Source organism: Pelodiscus sinensis, chromosome 1 (assembly GCF_052426305.1).
Source record: "Pelodiscus sinensis isolate ZL-2025 chromosome 1, ASM5242630v1, whole genome shotgun sequence".
Lineage (NCBI taxonomy): Eukaryota > Metazoa > Chordata > Testudines > Trionychidae > Pelodiscus > Pelodiscus sinensis.
In genome coordinates, this window is record NC_143052.1 from 229,834,206 (window position 1) to 229,858,018 (window position 23,813).

The following is a 23,813-nucleotide window of genomic DNA, read 5'->3' on the forward strand; positions in this document are numbered from 1 at the left end:
CTGCTGAAACTGACCAACGGCTGTTCCAGGAATAGGGGCGCCTGGGGCACAGAAGCTGGGATGCTGCTGGGTTGGTCCCCTAGCGCCGTTCCTCGGCGCTGCAGGACCAACCCAGCAGCACCCCAGCTGCTCTGCCGCAGGCATCCCCGATTCAGCCGCTGCTGAAACTGACCAGCAGCGGCTGAATCGCGGACACCTGGGGCAGAGCCAGACTATCGGAAGGGGGGGCTATGAGGAGTCTGTGGTGGCATCCCCCCCACCCCACCCCAAACCCCTCATAGTCCCCCCTTCTGATAGTCCGGCATATCTGATAATCTGGCACCCCCTGGGTCCTAAAGATGCTGGATTATCGAAAGTTTACTGTATATGGTATATATATTTCAATGAAACAACAAAAATAGGCGTCAGTAACAGCAAATACTCAGTAGAGGGAATCTCCCAAAGCCATGCATTTGGACCCAACCAGTGACTACAGGACAATATACCACAGGCAATATACCAAAATAACAATGTATGTAGAGACCCCTCATTGTCAAGACTTACTTTTGGATGGGGAGGTTACCAGTGGTGTAGGCCTTGGCTATCATTTCTGCTACATCATTTCAGCAGAGCAGACAGCAAGCTGACATGATCCACACCGTGTTTGCGAAACACCGCCAGGAATGGGAATAAGAGTAGGGTTACCATATTTCATGTTCCCAAAAAACGGACACTGCAAGGAGTGAGAGTGGTGATGGGGACTGGAAGAGGATATCTGCAGAAGGGGTAGTCACTGGAGAGGGGAGGGCAACATCATATTGGCAGGGAAGCTGTTATTAGCCCAAAACACAGTGACTACACTCAGTCAGTACCTCCCTGTGGGACAGTCCTGAAACCCCTTTCCTAGGATTGAGAGGGGATAGGGGCTTTGGTTAGTGGGATCCAGCTGTAGGTTGCAGAGGAAAGGACCAATTAGCTGAGTGGATAGGTGAACTGGGAAGCAGACCAATAGAGGTTCTTTCTGAGTTTCAGCTTGCCTGCCCTGCAAAAACCTAGACATTTGCTGTTATTTGAAAACTCTGCCCACCCAGAGAAAGCAAGCTCAAAAAAGAGGCTCTCTCCAGGGAAATGCTGGTGTATGGTAACCCTAATTAAGAGCAGCAGAGACTAAACTCCACTTCTTTAGTTCTTGTCACAGAAGCAGCAGCGAACCTGTCAAGAAAAAAAATCAATGGCTAGAAATTAGCAAGCAAAATCTCTTCACATTAATTAAAAAGAAAGCCAGAATAGCAAGTTAATTTTAAATGCAATGACTTCAAAATAATATATCAAAGTTGTGAGAGGAAGGTGGAGAGCAGAGCAAATAGCCACTATGAACAAGTCTACAGAGCGGGTTAGGTTTTAAAAGGTAATTATGATATAATGTGGGTTCATATATATATATCACTGCAACATTACAGAGAACACAGGAAACATGAAGGTATCCCCCATTGATGAGAAGTGATGCTAAGGATTTGCAGATAATACGAGCAATCAGTTATTATGGAGATAAAATGGTATAATCCAAAGAAGGGGATACAACTGACTGAAAAGGAGAGTAATGCAAGAGTAAAAAATGTATGACAGGGTGCAGGTAAGAGGGCTCTCACTGTTGCACAGGTGGTTTGCAATACAGGAGAGGGGTACGGTAAAGAGTTGCAGCGTAGAAGGGTTACTCTGTAGAGCAGGAGGGTCGAATCTGAGGGGGGGGAGTGAGAGGTTGCAGAGCAGAAGGGAATCAGTGCACTGCAGCACAGATCCACTTCCTGGACACCACAGTACAAATCAACAATGGAAAATTAGACACCACTCTCTACAGAAAACCCACCGACTCATACAGTTACCTACATGCTTCCAGCTCCCATCCAGAACACACCACACAATCCATCGTCTATAGCCAAGCCCTTCGATACAACCGCATCTGCTCTAATCCCACTGACAGAGACCAGAAGCTTCAGAATCTCTACCAAGCATTTATAAACCTCAACTACCCACCCGGAGAAATAAAAAAGCAAATTGAAAGAGCCAGACGAATACCTAGAAACCATCTACTTCAAGACAGACCCAAGAAAACCAACAATAGAACACCACTTGTCATCACCTACAACCCCCAACTTAAACCTGTCCAACACATTATCAATAAACTACAGCCTATACTGGAACAGGATACCATACTCCCAAGAGGCTCTGGGAGACAGACCCATAGTCTCCTATAGACAACCACCTAACCTCAAGATGATTCTTACCAACAACCACAGGACATACCACACTAATACCAACCCTGGTACCTTCCCTTGCAACAAACCCCGTTGCCAGCTTTGTCCACTTATTCATTCTGCTGATACCATTATTGGACCTAACCAAGTGAGTTATAAGATCAAGAACACATATTCCTGCGCATCCAGAAATATAATTTATGCTATCATGTGCCGAAAGTGTCCGTCTGCTATGTACATTGGACAAACATCTCAGACACTTCGCCAAAGGATTAATGTCTGATATCTGTTTTGTGGGCAAGATCACAAAGAAAAAAGTTTCTTGCCGTTTTAACCAGAAAGGACACTCTCTCAATGACTTAACCACCTGCATTCTGCTTCAAAGACCTTTTACATCTGCACTGGAAAGGGAATCCTCTGAACTGTCATTCATGTTAAAATTCGACACTCTCCGAGAAGGAATGAACAAACACTCAAACTATCTTACCCATTACCAAGCTAGCTTCCCCAATTATCGCCTCTAATACCATTAGCTCACAGACATCCCACTCTCCCCACCTCTAATATCATCAATTCACAGACACTTACCTTCCTTCCTCCTTCCCCCCCCCCCCAATCCCACTCCTGTTCTGAAATGTGATTTGCCCTTTTCATGTGTGTTCATTTTTTTAATTGTATCCTTTGGTATCTATGATTGTGACTATTTTCTTCCACTATTTGATCTGAGGAAGTGGGTCTGGCCCACGAAAGCTCATCATCTAATAAACCATCTTGTTAGTCTTTAAAGTGCTACATTGCCCTGCATTTTGCTTCTGCAGCACAGAGGTAACCCAAGAAGGGTGCGGTGCAACGTGACACAAGGGGAGGGCGCAGAGGGAAGTGCGATGCACGAGGGGACGCAGCACCGTGTAGCCCTTGGGGTTGCAAGGCAGAGGGGCGGAATGCAACACGGGGGGAGGCGATGCAGAAGGGGGACGGGGCAGGGGGTGCAAGGGGAGGGGGACAGGGCAGGAGCGAGCAGGCTGTGCGAACGCGTTACCCCCCCCCCCCCCCAGGCCAAGCATTAAGGACGCGACTCACCCCGGACCTTCTAGGGAACAAACCGTGACACCCCCGCGCGCGCGGCGCTAACCGCAGCCATAGCGACCCCGCCCGCCAGCCCCCGCCGCGCGCACAGCTCGGCCCCCCGACCCAAGTTGCCCCGATCCCGCGAGCGCGCGCGGCCAATCGGCCTACCAGAGCGCGGCCGGGTGTCACGTGACGCTGCCGAGCCGTCACTCGCCACCGTGGTCCCGCTCTCCCCCCTCCCCGGCAGCCAAACGCCCGCCCCGCCAGTCCACAGACCCCGCCCTTCGCGTGCGAGAGGGCGGGGCTCGGGGAGACGCGCGCGCGGTGGAACGCGTTGGGCAGGAAGGGCCTCGCGCCGGCAGTTTTCCACCCCCCCCCCCCTCTTTGCCTCAGGCGGTGCCGGGGGGGCGATGGGGGCCAGGCTGCTGCTCCGAGAGGCCGCTGCGCTCTGTGCCCGGGGCTCGCGCGCCCCCGCGACTGGGCGGCTCCGCCCGCTGCTTCCCCGGCCGCCCGCCCGGCCCCTCCGCGCTGGGGGCCCCTGGGGCCTCCGTGCCGCGCTGGAGCCGCCGGGCCAGAGCCAGCCCCCCGGGGGCGCGGGGCGCAGCGGGGAGCGTGAGGAGGCGGAGGAGGAGGAGGGCGAAGAGGAGCTGGAGGAGCTGCTGGGTCCAGCGCTTCCCCCCGGGGCCCAGCGGCTGTTCTTGGTGCATCCGGCCATCAAGTGGGGCCCGAAAAAGCCCCAGCTCACCACAGGTGAGGTGCGTGGGACTGGCCCTTGCCCCACAACCCCGCCAGCCCCAGGGGTCAGGGCACCGCCCCGACCCCCAGCCCCAATGCTGGGGCTCTGCTGGCATGTGCGCAGCCACACGGGTGGGGGGGGGGGACTTTTCCATTAATCAGCTAATTGAACCATAGGATCTTAGGGTTAATAGAGGCCTTAGCGAGCCCCCTGCTCTAGGCCGGACCAATCCCAACTAAATCAACCCGGCCAGGGCTTTGTCAAGCCGAGACTTAAACACCTCTAGGGATGGAGACTCCACTACTTCCCTAGGTAACCCATTCCAGTGCTTCACCACCCTCCTAGTGAAATAGTTTTTCCTAATATCCAACCTGGACCTCTCCCACCACAACATGAGACCATTGCTCCTTGTTCTGCCATCTGTCACTACTGAGAACAGCCTCTCTCCATCCTCTTTGAAACCCTCTTCCTACCCCCCCCCCCCCTTGCCCCATCAGGAAGTTGAAGGCTGCTATCAAATCTCCTTCTCTTCTGCATACTAAATAAGCCCAAGCCCCTCAGCCTCTCTTTGTAGGTCAAGCTGAAACAAAAAACAGGACTATGTAGCACTTTAAAGACTAACAAGATGGTTTATTAGCTGATGAGCTTTCGTGGGCCAGACCCACTTCCTCAGATCAAATCATGGAAGAAAATTGTAGGTCAAGGAATTTCCATCAACTCCTCGATTGGTCAATAAGAGGGCTGTGGTGCCCGCTAACCCTGCTGCATCTCTCTTTTAAATGTAGTAAGAGCCCTGTGGGACTGTTATATTTAAAAGGCATAGCAGTTGGGATCTGGCACAAACGGGGACTGTTTCAGTCCCTCTCTCATGCTATTTCCCCCATTGCACCTCTGCCTCCCCTGCCCCCCTCCCTGCAGATACAGTGCTGGAGAGAATAGGGGTAGTGATTAGTCGGGTAGTGACTACATTACCAGATAAGTCTAGGCCCCAGTAGGCCTAGGCCTCCAATCTTTTACATCCAAGATGACTTTAAATGTAAGGGCAAGCCAATATCTATCCCATCCTTTCCCTAAGACCCCTATACCTTCCTTGAGGCCCTGCCCTCTGCATTCCCCTCTTGTCCATCATTTGCTGTCCCCAGCCTTTACTTACTCTTACTGGGTTTAGATAGCAGGTATGGGCTCTGGGGTGGGAATGAGGGATTTGGGTGTGGGAAAGGGGGAGTGGTGTAAGCTCTGGTTGGGAATTTGGGTGCATGAAGAGTTAGAGAAGGGGATGCTGGCCCAAGGATGGAACTCCAGGCTTGAGAGTGTTGGGGTCAGGTGGAGGGTTGCACTGCTGAGCAAGCTGCAGGCTTGTGGAGGTGGGGGTGCAGGAGTTTGGGTTGGTGTATATGAGGGGCTCAGGGCAGGGGGGCTTGGGTGTATGATGGGTGCAGGGCACAGGTTTGTGGTATGTGGATGGTGCAGGACTTTTTGTGGCAGAAGACTGGGGATATATGGGGTGGGAGTTTGGGGATGTGAGGGGCTCAGGACAGTGAGTTCAGGTGTATGACAGGCTCGTGGTTGGGGTCTGTGGGAGATGCAGGAGTGTCATGATGCTTTGGCCAGGTGGGGGCTTGTTGACCAGGCTTCATTTTTAAATAAAATATTATGTCCAACACAAAATGTTTCAGCATTGTCTTTATTTATGGGAGGGCTGGGAAACCTGTTTTGGGTCATGGGTCACTGATGCACAGAAAAATCAGTCAGGGGCCACCCAAGTGAGATGCAAAATACAACCTGCAACCTTCCCTGATGTGGCCCCAACTAAGACACCTCAGTCCTCTGGAACTCCAGCCCCATGGGGAGGAGGGTAGGTAGGACTGAGGTTCAAGGCCTCAGGCCAGATGAACTCTTCTGAAGTTCTAGGGTTAATGAATTTTATAGACCCCTCTACTTTCTGAGGTGGGGCCAAAAATGAGGGAACCAGTGTGCAAGACAGGGCTGCCAGTGAGTGGGCTAGAGATGGGGGGGTGCAGAATCTGAGTGGAAAGTAGGGTACAGGAGCAAGCTGGGAGCAGATATCTGGCCACGGGAGAGGGGGCAGAAGCAGGGTGCTTGTGGGTCTCTGGCCAGGAGGCAGGAGCAGGGTGCTGGTGGAGGTCTGGGCGGAGGCCAGGGTGCTAGGGGGGGTGTCTGGCCTGTGGAGAGGGGAGCAGGAGCAGCTCAGATGGTACCTGGGGATCTCCAAGGGGAAGTATCTCTGGGAAAGTATCTGTGGGCAGTGCTGGATAAAGTGCACATGTGGCTCCTTTAAAAAATCCAGCTGCTCGGGATCCTGCACCACCATTTTAAAAACCCACACATACACCTTCCCAGAGTACAGGGAAAGAAGAGAAGACAAGAAAGCGCAAGCTCTTTCTTGTCTTCCCTTCTTTCCCAATGCTGTCTGCCTTCCTTCCTCATGGGGGAAGGAAGTCCTGAGGGCTAGATCCAGCTTCCTGAGAAGCCAGATCTGGCGTGGAGCCTCAGGGCTTCTTCTCTTCACCCCCACCCTCTGTCATGGCTCCTTCCCCACTCTGGCATGATAAATGCAGAATTGGGGGCCAGCAAGTGTACCCCAAAGCCTTATCTACCAGGCTTTGGTATAAAACTTCCCCCAAAATCTTAAAAACCTAGATCCTGGGAATAAAACTTCTGCTGCCACCACCCAAATGTTGATAAAGAAATCAGGGGAAAGATCATTTGGGAAACCTCACCCCTAAAATAAAAATCAAGGCACACAATTAACCACTGCCAGGTTAATAAAAAGAAAAGAAAGAACTTTTATTATTACAACAATAATCCTGTTGCAAGTATAATGACTAGATAGGAAGGTAACAAAATATGCTCATGGAGAAACTCCATGGGCCTAGAACTTAGTTACAAAGAAAAGCCAAAACATTTTTTTAAACAGTGCCAGATCTCAGATCCCATACCCAATCCTTAAAACAATAAAGCCTAACGAAACTACCTAAACTTTACCCTACTTACAGAAAATGAAGAATGGTGTCTTGGAGAGAGAGAGAGAGACATGCTTGTCCCTCTCTGTAGCTGCAGAGGACTCACCCAGAGAGACAAAAGGGGAGAAAGGAAAAAACCCAAATTCCTTTGTCCCAGTTTGAAAGTCCTATCTACGTGCCTATTGGTCACTCCACCTGGCTAGGTGTAGTTAACCCCTTAATCCCCAGGCTGCTGGCTAACCCTCATAATCATGACACCCTCCACTGCAGGAAGCCGGAGGCAGGAGGTTAAAGTGCCAACAAGCAAGGGGGGCCTGGGAACACCTCCGCAAAAAATGTCCAGGATACCAAACTCCATTGTCTACTCTAGACATAGCCTCCATTACTCTGTGTTGCTAGAATGCTGTTTTGCAGCAGATTGCAGCATAGCCTAGCTAGCTAGAGTTGGAGTAGGTTATCTCAGTCAACTTCAGTATAGATAACTAGAGCTAACACTGAAGTGAAAACAAGCCATGAAAAAAGTTGATCAAGTCCATAAGTGTTTGCGGGATCAGGACCTAAGTTTACAACAAAGAATTGACAATGTGGCATTCAGTAATTAAAAATAATGTGAAAGAAATACTTAATGGACTTCCCACAGAGACAGGGCCAGACAGAGGCATGGGCAAACCAGGCAGCTGCCCAGGGCGCCAACCTACGGGGGGCGCCTGATGACAGCTGTCAGGGGCATGCGGCATCCCTGACAGCTGCCATCAGGAGCTGCGTGCCCAGCTTCCGCAGCACCCTTCCCTCCGTGGCTGCGGGGCCCTGCACAGTGTGGCGTGCGCGCCAGCAGCGCTAGCTGGGCCAGGCTGGGCAGCGCATGCGCTGTGCACCCCCAGGGCGGGCCCCAGGCTGCACGCCAGCGGCCGTGGCCAGCGCAAGCATGGGCATTGCTCCCTGGGGGACAGGCCTGTGCACCTTGCGGGGGCAGGCAGGCCCACGCACGCGCCAGGGGGCAGCGCCATACTCCGGAGCCCAGGGCGCCAAAAGCTCAGGCTGGCCCTGCACAGAGATACAGTTGTTCCCTGGTTGTTTGCCAAGCTTTCCTGCACACCTCTTTGTAATGTATTTTAGGAATGTAAGCAAGTAGTCGACTACCTGATGAGCCTAGTCCCATGGTCGCCAATCAGTCGATCGCAATTCATTGTGGGGGCATGGCCAGTCGATTGTGAGCAGACACGCTCTTTCAGAAGCCCTATCTAACTATGTCATTTCCTTGGGAAGATTTTTGCCAATATCATTTAAACTAGTTCCTTGAATGAAAATGACTTTTTTCTAGAATTACTACAATTAACCTAGGTCTTTTGCCATCCTATGTATGTAGTTGAGCACTATTTTTTTCATATTCTCTATCAATGCAGCTATACTGGCAAAACCTTTGTGTAGGTCAGGTCTCACTGTTCATGTTCTTACTGCATATGTTGGAAATCTGTGTGCAGATTTAGGACTCTAATGGGTAACCTTTTTTCTTTCTCCAACACTAAAGCTGAATTACAGATCGCTGAAGCAGTTGCTCTAGTAAACACCCTTCAAAATTGGACTGTTTTAGATAAAATAATTCTGTCTACAAAAACTCCTGACAAGAAGTTTATTTTTGGCAAAGGAAATTTTCAGATTCTGACTGGTAAGATTTATAAAAACAATGTGTTGTATTAAGTATTGAAATATCTTTATCTCTCTTAAGCTATTTAATGATGATTGCAGACACAGGAAAGCTACGGTTTTGTCTATTTCAGTGGTTCTCAATCATCTGGAGTCCTCTATGAGGTCACAAGCAGGTTTCAGGGGTCCCCCAAGCATGGCCAACATTAGACTCACTGAGGCCCAGGGCAGAAAGATGAAACCCCTCTGCATGGGGCTGAAGCATGTGGCCCTGAGCCCTATTAGCTGGAATTGAACCGGAAGTCTGAGCAACTTAGCTTTGCAGGGGCCTCTATGGCATGGGGCCCTAGGCAATTTGGTGCCCCTAATACTGGCTCTGGCTTTTATATGCAGAAAAACAGTTGTGGCACAGGTGGGCTGTGAAGTTTTTATAGTATATTGGGAGGAGTGCTCAGAAAAAGATTGAGAACCACTTGTCTGCTCCATAGGCAGATTTACAATAGGGATGTTAGATATTGTGTAATTGAATAGTTGTGTAACTGCATGAAATCTTAGCAGTTACACAATTGTTCAGTAGTCCCTGGGGGCAGGGCTGGCAGCCAGTGCACTCCCGGCCCCACTCCCAAGGAGCCCCCTGCTGCCCCACACTGCTGCTTCTATATCAGAGAGGGGCAGGGCAGGCGGCACTGTGGAGCTGGTGCTGAGGGGAACCGGCTTCCTGCCATCATCCCCCTCGCTGCTTCTGTAGGAAGCAGCAAGTGGGGGTGGGGGCAGGTGGCTCCACGGAGCTGGCATGTTTGGGGAGCATGCTTAAAAGCTGCCATCCTGCGGGTATCAGCTCCAACCTGCCCCTCTAACCCTACACACTGCTGCTTATCAGCTGAATCCCCACAGTGCTGTTAGCTTGAGAATCAGTAGCATTTGATTTCCAACCCTCCCTACCAATCCAGCTAGCTCATATCTAAAGCACTTAAGTCAAACTTGAGATTTTTGTGTGTGGATGGGAGTTGATGATGGGTCAAAACTCAAGTTTTAACTTGAGCTAGAAGAGCTATAAAGACAAGTCCTAATTTTATGGCATATTATGATTCTAAATAAATTAAGTAAAAGTATGCTATCTGCAGAGTGATTCTGATTAAAATAAAGTGACTGACTTAAGTAAAACTGTTCAATAAACTATAGGAAATTAGTTCATATTCTTAGACCCTAACTTAGCAGCCCAGGAAAAACTGCAAATACTTGGCTTTCTGTGCAGTGCATGGGAGAGATAGGATCCGCAAAAGCCTAGCTGAACAGCTGCTTAAACTAAGCAACAGCAGATGCCAACAAGAGGAATGATTCGTAGGCCCTGCCGCCCGGCCGCCGCCAGCCCATTTCAGCTACTGTTGGCCCTGATACTTCCAAGGGTTCCTCAGGGGTTCTCAGCTCCGAGGCCACCCAACCACCGCCTGCCCTGCTGCTGTGGCCTGCCTCCCCTGCCACCAGGGATTCACCTGCTGGGACCAGGACTTCCAGCTGCCCTCTGGCCCTGCCACCGGGGTTCTCTGGCCACGGCTCCCAGGCCGCTGCATAGCCCTGCTGTACCAGGGAGTTCTCAGGGTTCACTGGCTGGGGCCATTCCGGCTGCCTGAACCCGCTGATGCTTCCCCGGTGATTCCCCGGCCAGGGTGGACGTTCCCAGATGCCACCTGGCCCAGCTGAGACCAGGTTTTCCCTGCCTAGCTGCTGGCCCAACTGGGATTCTGCTTTCCTGTTGGAAAGGAGCCACTTTCCTGGTGCTCTTTGGTCCAGCTCTTTGGCTCGTGGCCTTGCCAGATCATGGATGTTGCTGGACCAGGGAGTTCCAGATTTGGGAGGTTCAACCTGTATATATATTTTTGTTAGTCTCTAAGGTGCCACCGAAACTCATTGTTTTTAAAAAAACGGCGAGGAGTCCTGTGGCACCTTATAGACTAACTGAAGTGTAGGAGCATAAGCTTTCATGGGCAAAGACCCACTTCGTCAGACTGGCATTAACCATCGCAAAATTACACAATTCAATCCTCTTTATTTAGAAAAGATTAAAGAATTACCGCACATAACGGCTGTCTTCTTGAATATTGAAAGGCTCTCTCCACTGACAAAGGTAATTTAAAAAACAATATTTAACTGGATTTTTTATGTGTTGCTTTCAAAGACTGCTTGGAATGTACTGATGCTATGAAAAGGTCAACTTTTGACTCAAAAGCTGCACATAACACTTTTCGAAGTCACTTTGGCCAAATTACTTCTGGTGTAATCAAACAGTTCTGGTGACTTCGCTGGGTATTATGCCTCTTACTTTGTGGCTAAATTTATCTCATTCTGGTACTCATTTAAACTGGGTTCTACTCCCATCTCTGCCCCTAACTGTCATCTTGGACAAGTCACTTAACTTTTGTGCCTCAACATCTCCATCTGTAAAATGGGGGCAAACTTTGCCTTCTTTGTAAATCACTTCAGGATTTTAGGATGAAAATATTAAAATGCTGGGCCTCAATATGTAACGTGAAAATATTTATAAGTGGAAGCCACACCTATATTTGAATTTTCATATACTTCAGTGCTTTACACTTTTAAAGGGACACTGGTTACAATTTATACATTTTAAAAATCCTTAACTTCATTACTAATTACTTTAGATTATTAAAACTGGAAAAAATAAGTATGCTTTCCATTAGTATTTTTTGCATTTCAGTTAGGACAGTAAAACCTACTGGTACTTGTCCTTTAGACGCTGTATTGATGGGCAGTTTTAGAAAGGAATTAAACATAAAAGTGTCACTTTCTTGTTTTCATGCATAAGCAGCATCCTGCACTGTTTTGGTTGCAATCTCTTCAATAGAATATTATTTACAAGTTGGTTTTATTTAAAGTTTTCAAAAAAATATATGGATGGAATTTGTGAAAAGACTTTAAATGCCACATTTTTTGACAAAAAGACATATTTTTCTTAAAGTTACCTGTTTTTCATCCTCCATTCATTTGTGGAAATCTCTCTATTAGAGTTTATAAAAAAAGCTTGTTTTATCACACTTAAATCTTGGATATAATGTAACATGATAGTGACCATGATTCAGAAGGTATTTAAGAATGTGTGTAACTTTAAGCAGATGAGCAGTCCTGTGAACTTCAGTGAGACTATTCACATTCTTAAGCACCTTACTAAATAAGGGCTGAACCAGCTTACAGCAGAAAAATAGCTCTGTATAAGTTCACAAGTTTGTCTCTTTAAGCAGAAGTTGATCCAATAAAAGATATCCAAATTACACCTCTCTAGTTTAATTTCTTCATCCTGCTGCAGGACAAATTGACTTAGTCATTGCCCTAAAACACTCTCTCAGGTTATCTTATCTTTTTAAAGAAAGAACTGGAAGATGCTTGGGGAGTGACAGTTTTTGACAGATACACAGTTGTCCTTCATATTTTTCGTTGCAATGCTCGGACAAAGGAGGCAAAACTTCAGATAGCATTGGCTGAAATCCCGCTTCTCAGGTACCTCAGCTTGTGCAAATAGCAGACATTAATATTTCAATATAGTATAATGACATTTTCTTCACAATAACTAAAATAGCAGTATTATTCTTGAGGGAGGAAAGTAAACGGTTTGTTTTATAATATGTTTTGTTGCATTTTATGCCATAAACTGTCTGAAACATTACAATATAGCATAGCTTTAAGCTTTTAATCATTGACTAGCCAAAAAAAAAGCTGCTCAAGAGAAAACATTACCAAATAAATTTCATGTGTGAATTACTAGTTTATCACAATGCTGGTAACCTGCGATGAACAGCAGCAGCAACTTTGTTTTTAGAAAATATGTGGCAGATTTATAATGTAGAGTTAGAATTTTAGCACTCAACAGAGGAACTGAGATTAGGGCCTGGCTGTTTTGTATGTGTATCCCACATCAAATACTGGTAAATTTAATAATGTATGTGGTATATTTTGTATGTTACCATTCCTATACCTGACTGGAGTCAGTGGGAGTTACGTATGTGCATTAGGGATGCATGCGACTAGTCGACACACTAGTTGACTAATCACTTCCTCCCCCCTAACTGCCTCTATCAGAAAGAGGCAGCAAGGGGGAGAGAAGGGGATGTTTGCAGGAACCAGCTTAAAAGCTGGTTTCCCCCAAACTCCAGCTCCGTGGAAGGGCAGGGGCACAGCAGTGGCGTTCCAACTTTGAAATGTACAAGAGTCCCCACTGGCGCTGTTATACATTTCAAAGATTGAAATGCCACGTGGAGCCTGGGGCCAGCGGGGAGTCCCCCGCTGATCCTGGGCTCCATGCAGATACTTCCACTTTGAAATGCACAATAGCCCCTGCTGGGGCTCTTGTACATTTCAAAGGTGGAACACCACGTTAATCCTGTTTGATTAATAGAATACTCAATGGAAATCCCATTGACTATTCGATTAATTAATTAATCAAAATTTAACATCCCTAATATGCATCTGACAGTATTGTAGTACCTGAAATTTTGGGTCAGCCATTTTTTTCTGCAGTTATTTGCTAACTGTGTTGTCTTTTGAGGGGGGGCAAGAGCAGGAATCTTGGATTCCATTATTAATAAAACTGCTTATTCATCATGTGATCTTGAGCTAGTCACTTAACTTCTCTGTGTCCCAGTTTCCCTACCTATAATATTAGGCTATTACTTCTTAGCCATGTTTGTAAAGTAATTTTAAGATCCTTTAATTAAAGTCACTATAGTTATTTTGATACAAATTTACTCTTATTCCACTGCCAGAGCAAATCTGAAAAATGAGATGTCTCAGTTAGATCAGCAAAGAGGTGGCTCGCGGTATATCATGGGTTCAGGTAAAGTGTAAACATTTATATAAACTGTAGGATTATCCTCTATAATGAATGACCAGGTTTAATTGCTTTTTGAAAGTCATCTTGTTGTGACCAGGGTGGATTGATTTAAGAAAGTGATATTCAAATCAGAAATTTGAATAATGATTTAAATCACCAAGTGGAAAGTCTTGATTTAAATTATTGATTTTGGTAAACTTTTGTGTTTGTACTTCAGTGATTTTCTAAAGAAAGGTGCATTCTCATTGACTGATACAACCATTAAAACACATTGATTTAAAACAAGAGTCTTTACACTAGATTTGATGCAGATGTTTGCTATCTAATGGAGTATATTGACCATAACTATATACATTTAAGCTATTATATTGCTTAATATTTTCAGATTCTTCTTATACATTATAGCATATTAGAAAATATATTACATTATAAATATATTTAATTATATTGTTTATTTATTGAAGTATAACTTTTGCTCAAGGCTTGTGTCAAGCTGCATTAGGTTGGTAACTGAAATTTATTTAAGTACACAAAACAGCCTGTAAAATGTATTTTTATTAAACAAAACCAACCTTAACTGTTTTGGGTACAAGACTTAGTATTTTGCCATGATCTGGAGAGTAAGGGTATGTCTACACTACAGAGTTTTGTTGGAAAAACAGCCGTTTTTCCGTCAAAACCTGAGTTACGTCCACAGTGCTCTTGGAGGCTCTTGTAGGTTATGGAGTGCTCTTGTAGGCCCCCAACTTCTGCATTCGTCGTGCCGGAATGGGGAACAGCCTTGACAGATGCAATCAGATTATTTTGTTTATTTTTGGACTTGGACTTCTCTGTACTACCCCCATCTGTAACTTTTAAACTGAATCCCTGGGAAGCAGTTTTCTGTGCTTTAAATGTTCTTTTTCAGTTGATCTGAAACACCTAGCAACCAAGTAATGTTTTATCAAGTATGTCTTCTTTGTTTAGTTAACATAAATCACCCTTTTAGGATCATGATCTGATTCCTGTGTCCTAGAAGGCAGGAGATTGTGTGTGCATGTGCCTAAGACTGCATGGTCAGCTATGAAGGAATTTAAAAGGGTTTTTTTTTAAGCTCTCTCCAGAGGAAGGATTAAAGAGTTTGAGGGTACCCACAGGAAGAAATTCCCAAATGTGTCTTCCTGGTTTCTCAAAGAGGTTTTTGCATTTGGGTGTGGCAGCATACCATCCAGGGAAGCCTTTAGTGACAGGGTATTTTAAAGTCTCTTGCAGGTCCCCAACTTCTACACTCAAAGTGCCAGTGTGGGGAACAGCCTTGACAAGGAGTATGAGACCATCCAGTGGACTTAGTGGATGATTCTCATGTCAGAAATAGTGCTGTCTCCTGAGTCTGTGGCAAGATACCAGTGCTTGTGATGATTCTGCCAGTCTCTTGCACCCAGTGGCATAGCCCTAAGATCCCCCAGAAGCAAACCATTAATAAAAGATATGATCTATTGTGTTATATTTATAAAGCTTGACCTCAAAAGTTGGATTAAGAAGAAAGTTGGATTAAGAGGAAAAACATCTTTCTTCATTCTTCATATAGAAAGCAACCATTTACTCCTTAAATTTGTTGAGAGATAATAAGTTTAAGCCTAATGTATTTTGTATTACATTCAAAATTTCATTTTAAGTAGATATTTTTTTAATTTAAATAAAAAAATACAAAAATACAATTTAAATCCATTTTTATCCTGCCTGCTAATATGAGAAATAAAATTCTGTAGAAAAATGGAGTTTGGCTGAAGCTGCCATTATCTCTCCGTATATTAAAAAAACCTTTTCCTGCAGGAAGACAAAGTGACGTCATCATGTCACTCTGCATCCCGCCTGCCTCCTCCCTCTTCTTCCCCTCCCCACTTTGAATTGCTATTTTGAACCAAAGCTCCTATTCCTCTTCCTCCACCCCCCGCCCCACAGGGATTTCCACAGCAAGAAACATAGCAGAGAAGCCAGAAGACCCCACATCACAGCCATGACAGCAGCCCGGGGACAGACACTAGGAGCCGGGCTGGTGGGGAGAGGGAGAAGGGGCCCAGGCTGGCACAGCTGCAGCCCAGCCCCCCCCTGATGGCTGGGAGAAGAGCTGGGGTTGCCTAGCCCCACGAGAGGGAGGTTGACAAGCGCAGTGAATAGGGGGCGCACAGCCCCCTAATTTCTCTAAAAAAATTAATTTGATATTTCCACAAGGACATTCCTGACACAGTTTAGTTGGTCTCTAGACTGACTCAGGAATGACAATGTGAAAACGGCATACTCTAAAACAAAAATTTAGAGAAATAATAACTTCCGGCAAACTCCATATTTTTTCTATAGAACTTTATTTGTCATATTAGGATAGTAAAATACAGGTCTATACTGAGTCAGCAAGTTGCTTTACACACAGACCACCACAACTTTATTATTTTTAAAATGCTCACACATATACTACATGCAGCACAAGGCAATGAACAGGCTATGTGGTAGCTCTGGTATGACACCTTTAATAATCACTTGTTACTTTTTCTTGAGTCTGACTTACTTAAACAATTGAATCGATGTAGTGTTAATGCTTTGAATTTGTATTGTCAGTTCTCTACAAAGGCTGTAAAGCACTAGTCGACTAGTTGCTCCCCCATCCTTGCTGCTTCTGTCAGAGAGAGGCAGCAAGGGGGAGAGGAGAAGAGGGGGGGTACTTAAAAGCGGCAACGCCGCAAGGTCAGCTGCTCTGTACGGTGCTGCAGCTTTGAATGCCACGGGGAGCCCAGCGTCAAGCTCCTCATGGCATTTCAAAGCAGCAGCAGCAGCACGTGGAGCCCAGGATCAGCTGGGGAGTACCCAGCTGTCCCCAGTTCCGTGTGGTGCTGATGCTTTGAAATGTACAAGATTCCTCAGCATGGGCTCTTCAAAGCGGAAGCGCCCGCTTGGAGCCTGGAGTCAGCGGGACTTTCTGCTGACTCTGGCTGCACGTAGTGTTCCAACTTTGAAATGCACAAGAGCCGCACGGGGGGGTTCTTGTACATTTCAAAGGCGGAACGTGAAAGTGCTCATCGACTAGTCGAGTAGTCGATGGAAATTCCATCAACTAGACTAGCAAATTAATTGCTACTTAACATCCCTATTCTCTAACTGTTCTAAGTAGTTTCATAACACAGCTTGATTTCTGTGTATCTTCCTGGTTCATCAGCCACTTATTTGTTTATATTTCTTAGGTGAGACTTTCATGGAAATGCAATATCGTCTCTTGAAAGAAAAAGAATTTAAAATTAGGAATGCCCTGGAAAAGCTGAGAGGAAAAAGGTCTGTACTCAGAACTCAGCGCAGAAGACGTGAGTTTCCAGTTATCTCAGTAATGGGCTACACTAATTGCGGTAAGAGAACTCCTGGAATTGTAAAAAAAAGAGCTTGGATTTCTAATATTTAATTAAATGCACTAGCTAAAATCCTATTTCAGCATGCAGGGGCTCTGTGTTACAGAATTTTAATTAGTTCCCTGATTGTCTAACTAATACACATCAATGAGAATTTTGATAGATAGGTAAACAATTCCGTTTGTTAGTGAGATCTATTGCATGTTTTATCCTGGATAATTGCTCAGTTCCCATTATTGTCAGGCATTTTGTATACTGTATAAGGGAAGATTATGTCCCTTAATCAAAATGGGTACTAGGTTAAGGCTTCATTCTAACTTTATAACTTTCCACAGAGAGCCAGCAGATAGTAATTATTTTCAATCAGTACGGCTGTGTCTACATTGGCACGAGTTCTTGCGCAAGTATACTGACATTCTAATGTATGAAATCAGGGCTTCTTGCGCAAGAACTATGATGCTCCCGATCAGGAATAAGCCCTCTTGCACAACTGTTCTTGTGCAAGAGGCCAGTGTAGACAGGCAACATGAATTTCTTCTGCAAGAAAGCCCTATGGTTAAAATGAAATACAGGACTATGTAGCACTTTAAAGACTAACAAGATGGTTTATTAGATGATGAGCTTTCATGGGCCAGACCCACTTCCTCAGATCAAATAGTGGAAGAAAACAGTCACAACCATATATACCAAAGGATACAATTTAAAAAAATGAACACATATGAAAAGGACAAATCACATTTCAGAACAGAAGGGAGATACGGGGGAGGGGGGGGAGAAGGAAGGTAAATGTCTGTGAGTTAATGATATTAGAGGTGGGGAAAGGTAGATGTCTGTGAGCTAATGGTATTAGAGGTGATAATTGGGGAAGCTATCTTTGTAAATACTAATATCATTAACTCACAGACATTTACCTTCCTTTCCCCCCCCCCCCCCCCCCCCCCCCCCCGCATCACCCTTCTGTTCTGAAATGTGATTTGTCCTTTTCATATGTGTTCACTTTTTTTTAATTGTATCCTTTGGTATATATGGTTGTGACTATTTTCTTCCACTATTTGATCTGAGGAGTGGGTCTGGCCCACGAAAGCTCATCATCTAATAAACCATCTTGTTAGTCTTTAAAGTGCTGCATAGTCCTGTATTTTGTTTCAGCTACACCAGACTAACACGGCTACATTTCTATCACTATGGTTAAAATGGCCATCGGAGCTTTCTTGCGCAAGAGAGCATCTACACTGGCATGGATGCTCTTGCGCAAAAGCACATCTCTTGCGCAAATGCACATGCTAGTGTAGACGCTCTTTTCTGGAAGAGTTTTTGCACAAGAACTCTTCCGCAAAAGAGTTCTTGCGCAAGATCATGCCAGTGTAGATGTAGCCAGCATGTATGAGCTGGATTTAAATTGGTGATTCAGGAACTTTTACTCCTTGATCCCATTACTCAATCACTTGAGCCAAGTGTGTTAATTTTATTTGATGCAGACAGTTTAAATTGCGTTTTAGTCAACTCTGATTTCTGTTAGGAAAAACCACTTTGATCAAGGCACTGACTGGAGATGAAGGACTGCAGCCTCGAGACCAACTGTTTGCCACTCTTGATATTACAGCTCATGGTGGCTATCTACCTTCACACCTGGCAGTTATTTATGTTGATACTATAGGGTTTCTCTCTGAACTGCCTCATGATCTCGTTGAGTCCTTTTCAGCCACATTAGAAGATGTGGCTTACTCAGTAAGTTATTGATTCTAAAACGTATCAATATCTGGAATATTGTCTGTGGGGCGGTCTTCACCTTTCCAGATGGTGGGAGTTAACTGGCATGCTGTTTATAGTGGCATATCTGACTAGCTTTATTGCAACAATCAGTAGATGGTGAATATTATAAGCACTCTTGGACTAAGGATGTTAAATGTAGTTTAATCAACTAGTCGATGGATTTTCCATTGACTAGATGATGTAGTCAATAAGCAGGGGAGCTGCAGCGGGGTTAGCTGCCAGCCCCGGGAGCTAATCCCACTGCAGCTCTGCCTTTTAAATTTAAAAGGCTGAAGCCCAGCAGGGAGGACCAGGCGCAAGACAGCTGATTCCCAGCTCACACCAGAACCCCCTTGCTGTGTATCATCCTTAAATGTAGAAAGGCTGTAGTGCAGCCGGGTGGGGGGGGAGCCGGTGTGAGCCAGGAATCAGCTGTCCAAGCTTAACTAAAACTCAGCAGCTAGCTTGAAAGCAGACACAACGATCTTTTTCATTTTTTGCCTAGTTATTGCAGTTTCTGCAGGATGCTTTAGAAATTATTTATAGTAGCGTGTAGGCCCGAGATGCTAAAACATTTCAAGTCAAGTGCTAAAAATACAGGGTTGATAAATTTTGGGTGCCTATTGTGTGTCTTTTGTAATATTCTTCTTGCCATGTATGGTCATGGGTATACCAAGCCTAATACAGTTTCTGTAGTTTATGCCACAGATTTATTGCATACCAGAGATGCACCATCATTGACACAGGTGTACCAAAGGCTACTGGGAAAAGTAAAGTTCTAGAGTGTTTATAGCTTTACACAAATATGTATTGCCGAATATCCCAGTTTTTGTTGGGAAGGAGAAAAATCTATTTTTTAAGTATCTGAGTTGTTTCTTCTTTACCTCCCCACAGCTACAGTAGTTGTGTTTTTTGTGGTGTTGGATTTCTTCAGGGATATTGCATTTTTTTCTGCTGTATTTTTCAAGTACCTATCTTTGCTCAACCTTAGCTTGTAAAGATGAGCCATTTGCTCCCTGAAACCTAAGAAAATCATAACTAACTTGTTCGGGAAGATTTGTTTGAGGCCATATGAAGCAGTTGCAACCCTTTGTGACGCTAAGGATCAACCTACAGACCTGACACACAGCTAGCCTTCCACCCTGAATTTATTGTAGAAATACAGTTTCAATTGTTAACTTGTCTGTGTACTCTCCACTATAAAGGAATGTGCTTCAATGTCAAATATTATTTTAAAATAGCCTTTATCATCAGTAACCGTATTGTGTACTTATATTTGCTAGGATTTAATAGTTCATGTGAGGGACATTAGTCATCCAGAAACTGTCCTCCAAAAAGCAAGTGTTTTGTCTGTTCTGAAGAAGCTTAATCTTCCAAGCCATTTGCTGGATTCAGTTGTAGAAGTTCATAACAAAGTGGATTTGATAGAAAGGTAAGAGGAAAAGTACAGTTCTAAAACTTACTGCACGTTAGTTCATGTTTCCTTGTTGAACTGTAGCATTTAAAAGTCTTTACTTGTATCATTGCACACAAATACTTACAAAGAATCTTGTTTCCCAGGTGTGCAGGGAACTTTCAGCCATTTTTTGTTACTAAGATACTGGTTGCTCAGTCCGTTCCTTATAAAGGCTCTCCAGAGTTTCAGTCTTCAGAAGTAAAAATAAAATTAGAGTTCATAATTATCTGCAGAAGTCTGTGTAGTGCAGTGGTCACCAACCAGTAAATCGGGATCTAGTAGATCTTGGAGCCTTTGACAGGTTTGGCTGGGAGGCTATCAAGTGCCAGCACTTCAGCTGCCCCTCTCAGCACTCTCGTGCTGCTCCTGCCCTCGGCCTTAGAGCTTCCCCCCACCCGTGGGAGCCTCCTGCTTATTGTGCAGGGCATGGGAAGAAGGGGCAGGGGGGGTACTGATCTCAGGATGCACCACCACCCACCCTGTACCCCATCTCCACAGAGCAGAGGGGGGCAGAGAGTTTGCTGCCTGCTTTTGGGAGTAGTGCAGGGCCAGGGAGGGGGTGAGACTGCCTTAGCCCCCTGCACCACCACCCAGAAGCCACCTGTGGTAAGTGATGCCTTGCTAGAGCCTGCATTCCAAACCCCAGACCCAGTCCTGTACCCCTCCTGCATCCCAAATTCCTGCCACCAGCCTGATAAAAGTGAGTGAGGATGGGGGATGGAGTGAGAAGGGGTGGAGGCAGGGGGAGGGGTATATTTGAGGTAGATCCTGGATTGCACTTAAATTCAAAAAGTGAACTCATGCTTAAAAAGGTTGGAGACATGGGTGAGTAAAATCCCAGATAACTGAGATGTAGGAATTTGGCTAAGTCACCTGCTCTGCTAGCACATCTCTTGCTGACAGATGTTATTTTCCAGCTATCAGTCCCCTGAACCAAATGCTATAGCTGTTTCTGCTCTTCTTGGATATGGATTAGAAGAACTGAAAGAAGAGATTGAGCGAACAGTTTTGAAAACAACTGGGAAAAAGATTCTGACAATTAAAATCAAGTTAGCTGGACCTCAACTAAGGTAAACAATTGTGACTTCTACATTTAGACGTTGAAAGGCAGGTATATATAAAAAAATTAGTTTTCGGATAAATTGATGAATTGTATTTATTTTTGTTTCGATCTGTGATAAGAATGGTGAGAGTTTTTGGAGTTCTGTCTAACCAGTCTCAGATGAAATGATATAGTCTGAAAAAAATATTTTGTATTCCATATAGTCAATTAAACAGCGTAATAGAATCTCTTCTCATGTGTCCTCATACAAAATAACACTTTAAAAAACAGAATCCAGATTTCTTTGGGAGACCATCTACCTATTGGGGCTAGAACCAAAGTTGAATCTAATAAAAGACCACAAGTCTTAAATGTTTTATTAAGTAGTATATCTCTTTTCAGAAGAAGAGTGTCTTATTGTGGAAGCAAAAATAAGAATGTTTCCTGTTATTATTAAGCTTGTTTCAAATAAGCATTTACTTTTATTTAAATTGTATATAAATACCTTGTTGTTGATGTAAAAGAAAAGCTTTATTTTGTACATTATTGAATGCCTGTAAAATGCTGATGATTTGTTTCTTTTCAGTTGGCTCTATAAAGAAGCAACAGTTCAGGAAGTGGATGTTATGCCTGAAGATGGCATGGCCAATGTGAAGGTGATCATAAGTAATTCTGCCTTGGGCAAATACAAAAAACTTTTCCCACAGTAACAAGTTATTTATTCTGTACCATAGTCTTTGGAAAAAGAACTAATCAGCAGTGAAATGAAACAAAGGCAATAATCTCTGTGTTCATTTGTAAAAGAGATTGTCAGTGCTGACCACTTGAGTTTTTTGAACATATGACATTGGTCTGGACCTATGAGAAATGGTGACAGTACTTCTTAAATGTCTCTCTGTGGAAGTATTACAGACCTCCAGCCTCATTCCACTGACAAACGTACACCAAGGAAACCTTAATTTTGAACTATGAAGCATTTGTCAGTGTGCATCGGGACTGCGCAAAACAACTGCTCTAAGCTTTGGACCTGGATGATTTCTGAATCCTTGTGTGCTAACCAAATTTAGTTTCAACAAATTGCCAAGTTTACTTAATCATGTGCACTCATTTTTATATAACTGATGTAAGAATAAATATTGTTTATTAATGCTGGTCCTGACCATTTGAGATTTCATGATTGGCAAGTGTAACCTAGAGGGAAAAGAGAGATTGCTGTCACCTATCACAACTGCTTAAGCTTCTTATAAATAGAAGGCAGATTGCTGTGTTCAGTAAGCATTTTGCTTATTAAAAGATTAGTACCAAGGGTTTTAGTTTTTTACATTAGGATAAAAAGTACTTGTTTATGTAGCGTTTTAAGCAGGGAAATAGACTTTTACATCACAAATCTCTCCAAACAAAATAAGGCACTATTATCTATACTTGAAAGTTGTTTTAAATATTATTGAAGATGTGAGGGTAAAGGTTTATCTTTCCTGATTAACAATTGATAGTTCAGTGTAGTCCAGAGCTACTGACATAACTCATTTGACTGTAAAAATCAGTTGGGATTTCTGCTTCAAACCTGCTTTCACAGTGGCTACGTCTAGACTGGCATGATTTTCCACAAATGCTTTTAACGGAAAAGTTTTTCGGTTAAAAACATTTGCGGAAAAGAGCGTCTAGATTGGCACGGACGCTTTTCCGCAAAAAGTGCTTTTGTGGAAAAGCATCTGTGCCAATCTAGACGCGGTTTTACGCAAGAAAGCCCCGATAACCATTTTCTCCATCGGGGCTTTTTTGTGCAAAACAGTTTTTAGCTGTCTACACTGGCCCTCTTGTGCAAAAACATTTCCAGAAAAGGGCTTTTGCCCGAACGGGAACGTCAAAGCATTTGTGCAAGAAGCACTGATTTCAGACAGTAGAACGTCAGTGCTGTTGCGCAAAATCAAGTGGCCAGTGCAGACAGCTGACAAGTTTTTCCGCAAAAGCCGTAGCTTTTGCGGAAAAACTTGCCAGTCTGGACGCAGCCAGTATGTTGTAGGCATATTGGGAGCTAACAGGATTCAAATACTGCAGACAAGGAAATTACACCTCAGATTTAAATTTAGAAGAATATAATACTTAAATAGTGATAGAAATGTAGCCGTGTTAGTCTGGGGTAGTTGAAGCAAAATGCAGGACAATGTAGCACTTTAAAGACTAACAAGATGGTTTATTAGATGATGAGCTTTCGTGGGCCAGACCCACTTCCTCAGATCAAATAGTGGAAGAAAGTAGTCACAACCATATATACCAAAGGATACAATTTAAAAAAATGAACAAATATGAAAAGGACAAATCACATTGCAGAACAGAAGGAGGATGCGGGGGGGTGGGAAGGGGGAGGAAGGAAGGTAAGTGTCTGTGAATTGCTGATATTAAAGGTAGGGAGAGTGGGATGTTTGTGAGTTAATGGTATTACAGGTGATAATTGGGGAAACTGTCTTGATAATGGGTGAGAAAGTTCTTAAAAAAATACTTAAAAAAAGAGAGAGAAAAATCTCAGCTTAAACCATTTCATATCTAGATTATGAATCAACTGGAGACAGAATATGTAACAGTACTAGAGAGAACTGTGATGCAAATAGCATAATTGTGTCTCAGAAGTGAATAAAATTTTGTCTACTATATAAAATCATAATGCTGTACAGAAAAACTTTAT

The 23,813-nt window shown here is 44.4% G+C and overlaps 2 protein-coding genes across 4 annotated transcripts in view; one reads left to right on the forward strand and one right to left on the reverse strand.

The window, feature by feature from the left end:
- Window positions 1–3,580, reverse strand: part of LOC102454764 (cohesin subunit SA-2-like) — a 105,940-nt gene extending 102,360 nt beyond the window's left edge. For 2 of the 3 annotated variants that reach the window (XM_075916026.2, XM_089775360.1), the window contains exons 1-2: window positions 3,315–3,446; window positions 544–1,191 (exon numbers count right to left, since the gene is read on the reverse strand). In XM_075916026.2, coding sequence (XP_075772141.2) covers window positions 544–587 — 44 coding nt within the window. In that variant the 5' untranslated portion in view covers window positions 588–1,191; window positions 3,315–3,446. Of the gene's footprint in view, window positions 1–543; window positions 1,192–3,314; window positions 3,447–3,470 lie in introns of those variants that run through there. The other variant, XM_089775361.1, reaches the window with a different exon arrangement.
- Window positions 3,581–3,588: 8 nt separating this feature from the next.
- GTPBP6 (GTP binding protein 6) lies at window positions 3,589–22,282 on the forward strand. The gene is made up of 10 exons (XM_075916065.2): window positions 3,589–4,052; window positions 8,551–8,688; window positions 10,721–10,791; window positions 12,049–12,179; window positions 13,442–13,512; window positions 16,722–16,880; window positions 18,400–18,608; window positions 19,916–20,064; window positions 21,006–21,158; window positions 21,717–22,282. The coding sequence occupies exons 1-10, from the start codon at window positions 3,713–3,715 to the stop codon at window positions 21,838–21,840; spliced, it is 1,545 nt and encodes a 514-aa protein (XP_075772180.2). The 5' UTR covers window positions 3,589–3,712; the 3' UTR covers window positions 21,841–22,282.
- Window positions 22,283–23,813: the final 1,531 nt, after the last annotated feature.

What these genes read in the sequence shown, in the direction of transcription:
- GTPBP6 (XM_075916065.2), top strand. Translation starts at nt 3,713, where the DNA reads ATGGGGGCCAGGCTGCTGCTCCGAGAGGCCGCTGCGCTCTGTGCCCGG. An exon ending in GCTGAAATCCCGCTTCTCAG is followed by an intron (nt 12,180 to 13,441) that starts GTACCTCAGCTT and finishes TTCCACTGCCAG; the next exon opens with AGCAAATCTGAAAAATGAGA. An exon ending in AATGGGCTACACTAATTGCG is followed by an intron (nt 16,881 to 18,399) that starts GTAAGAGAACTC and finishes GATTTCTGTTAG; the next exon opens with GAAAAACCACTTTGATCAAG.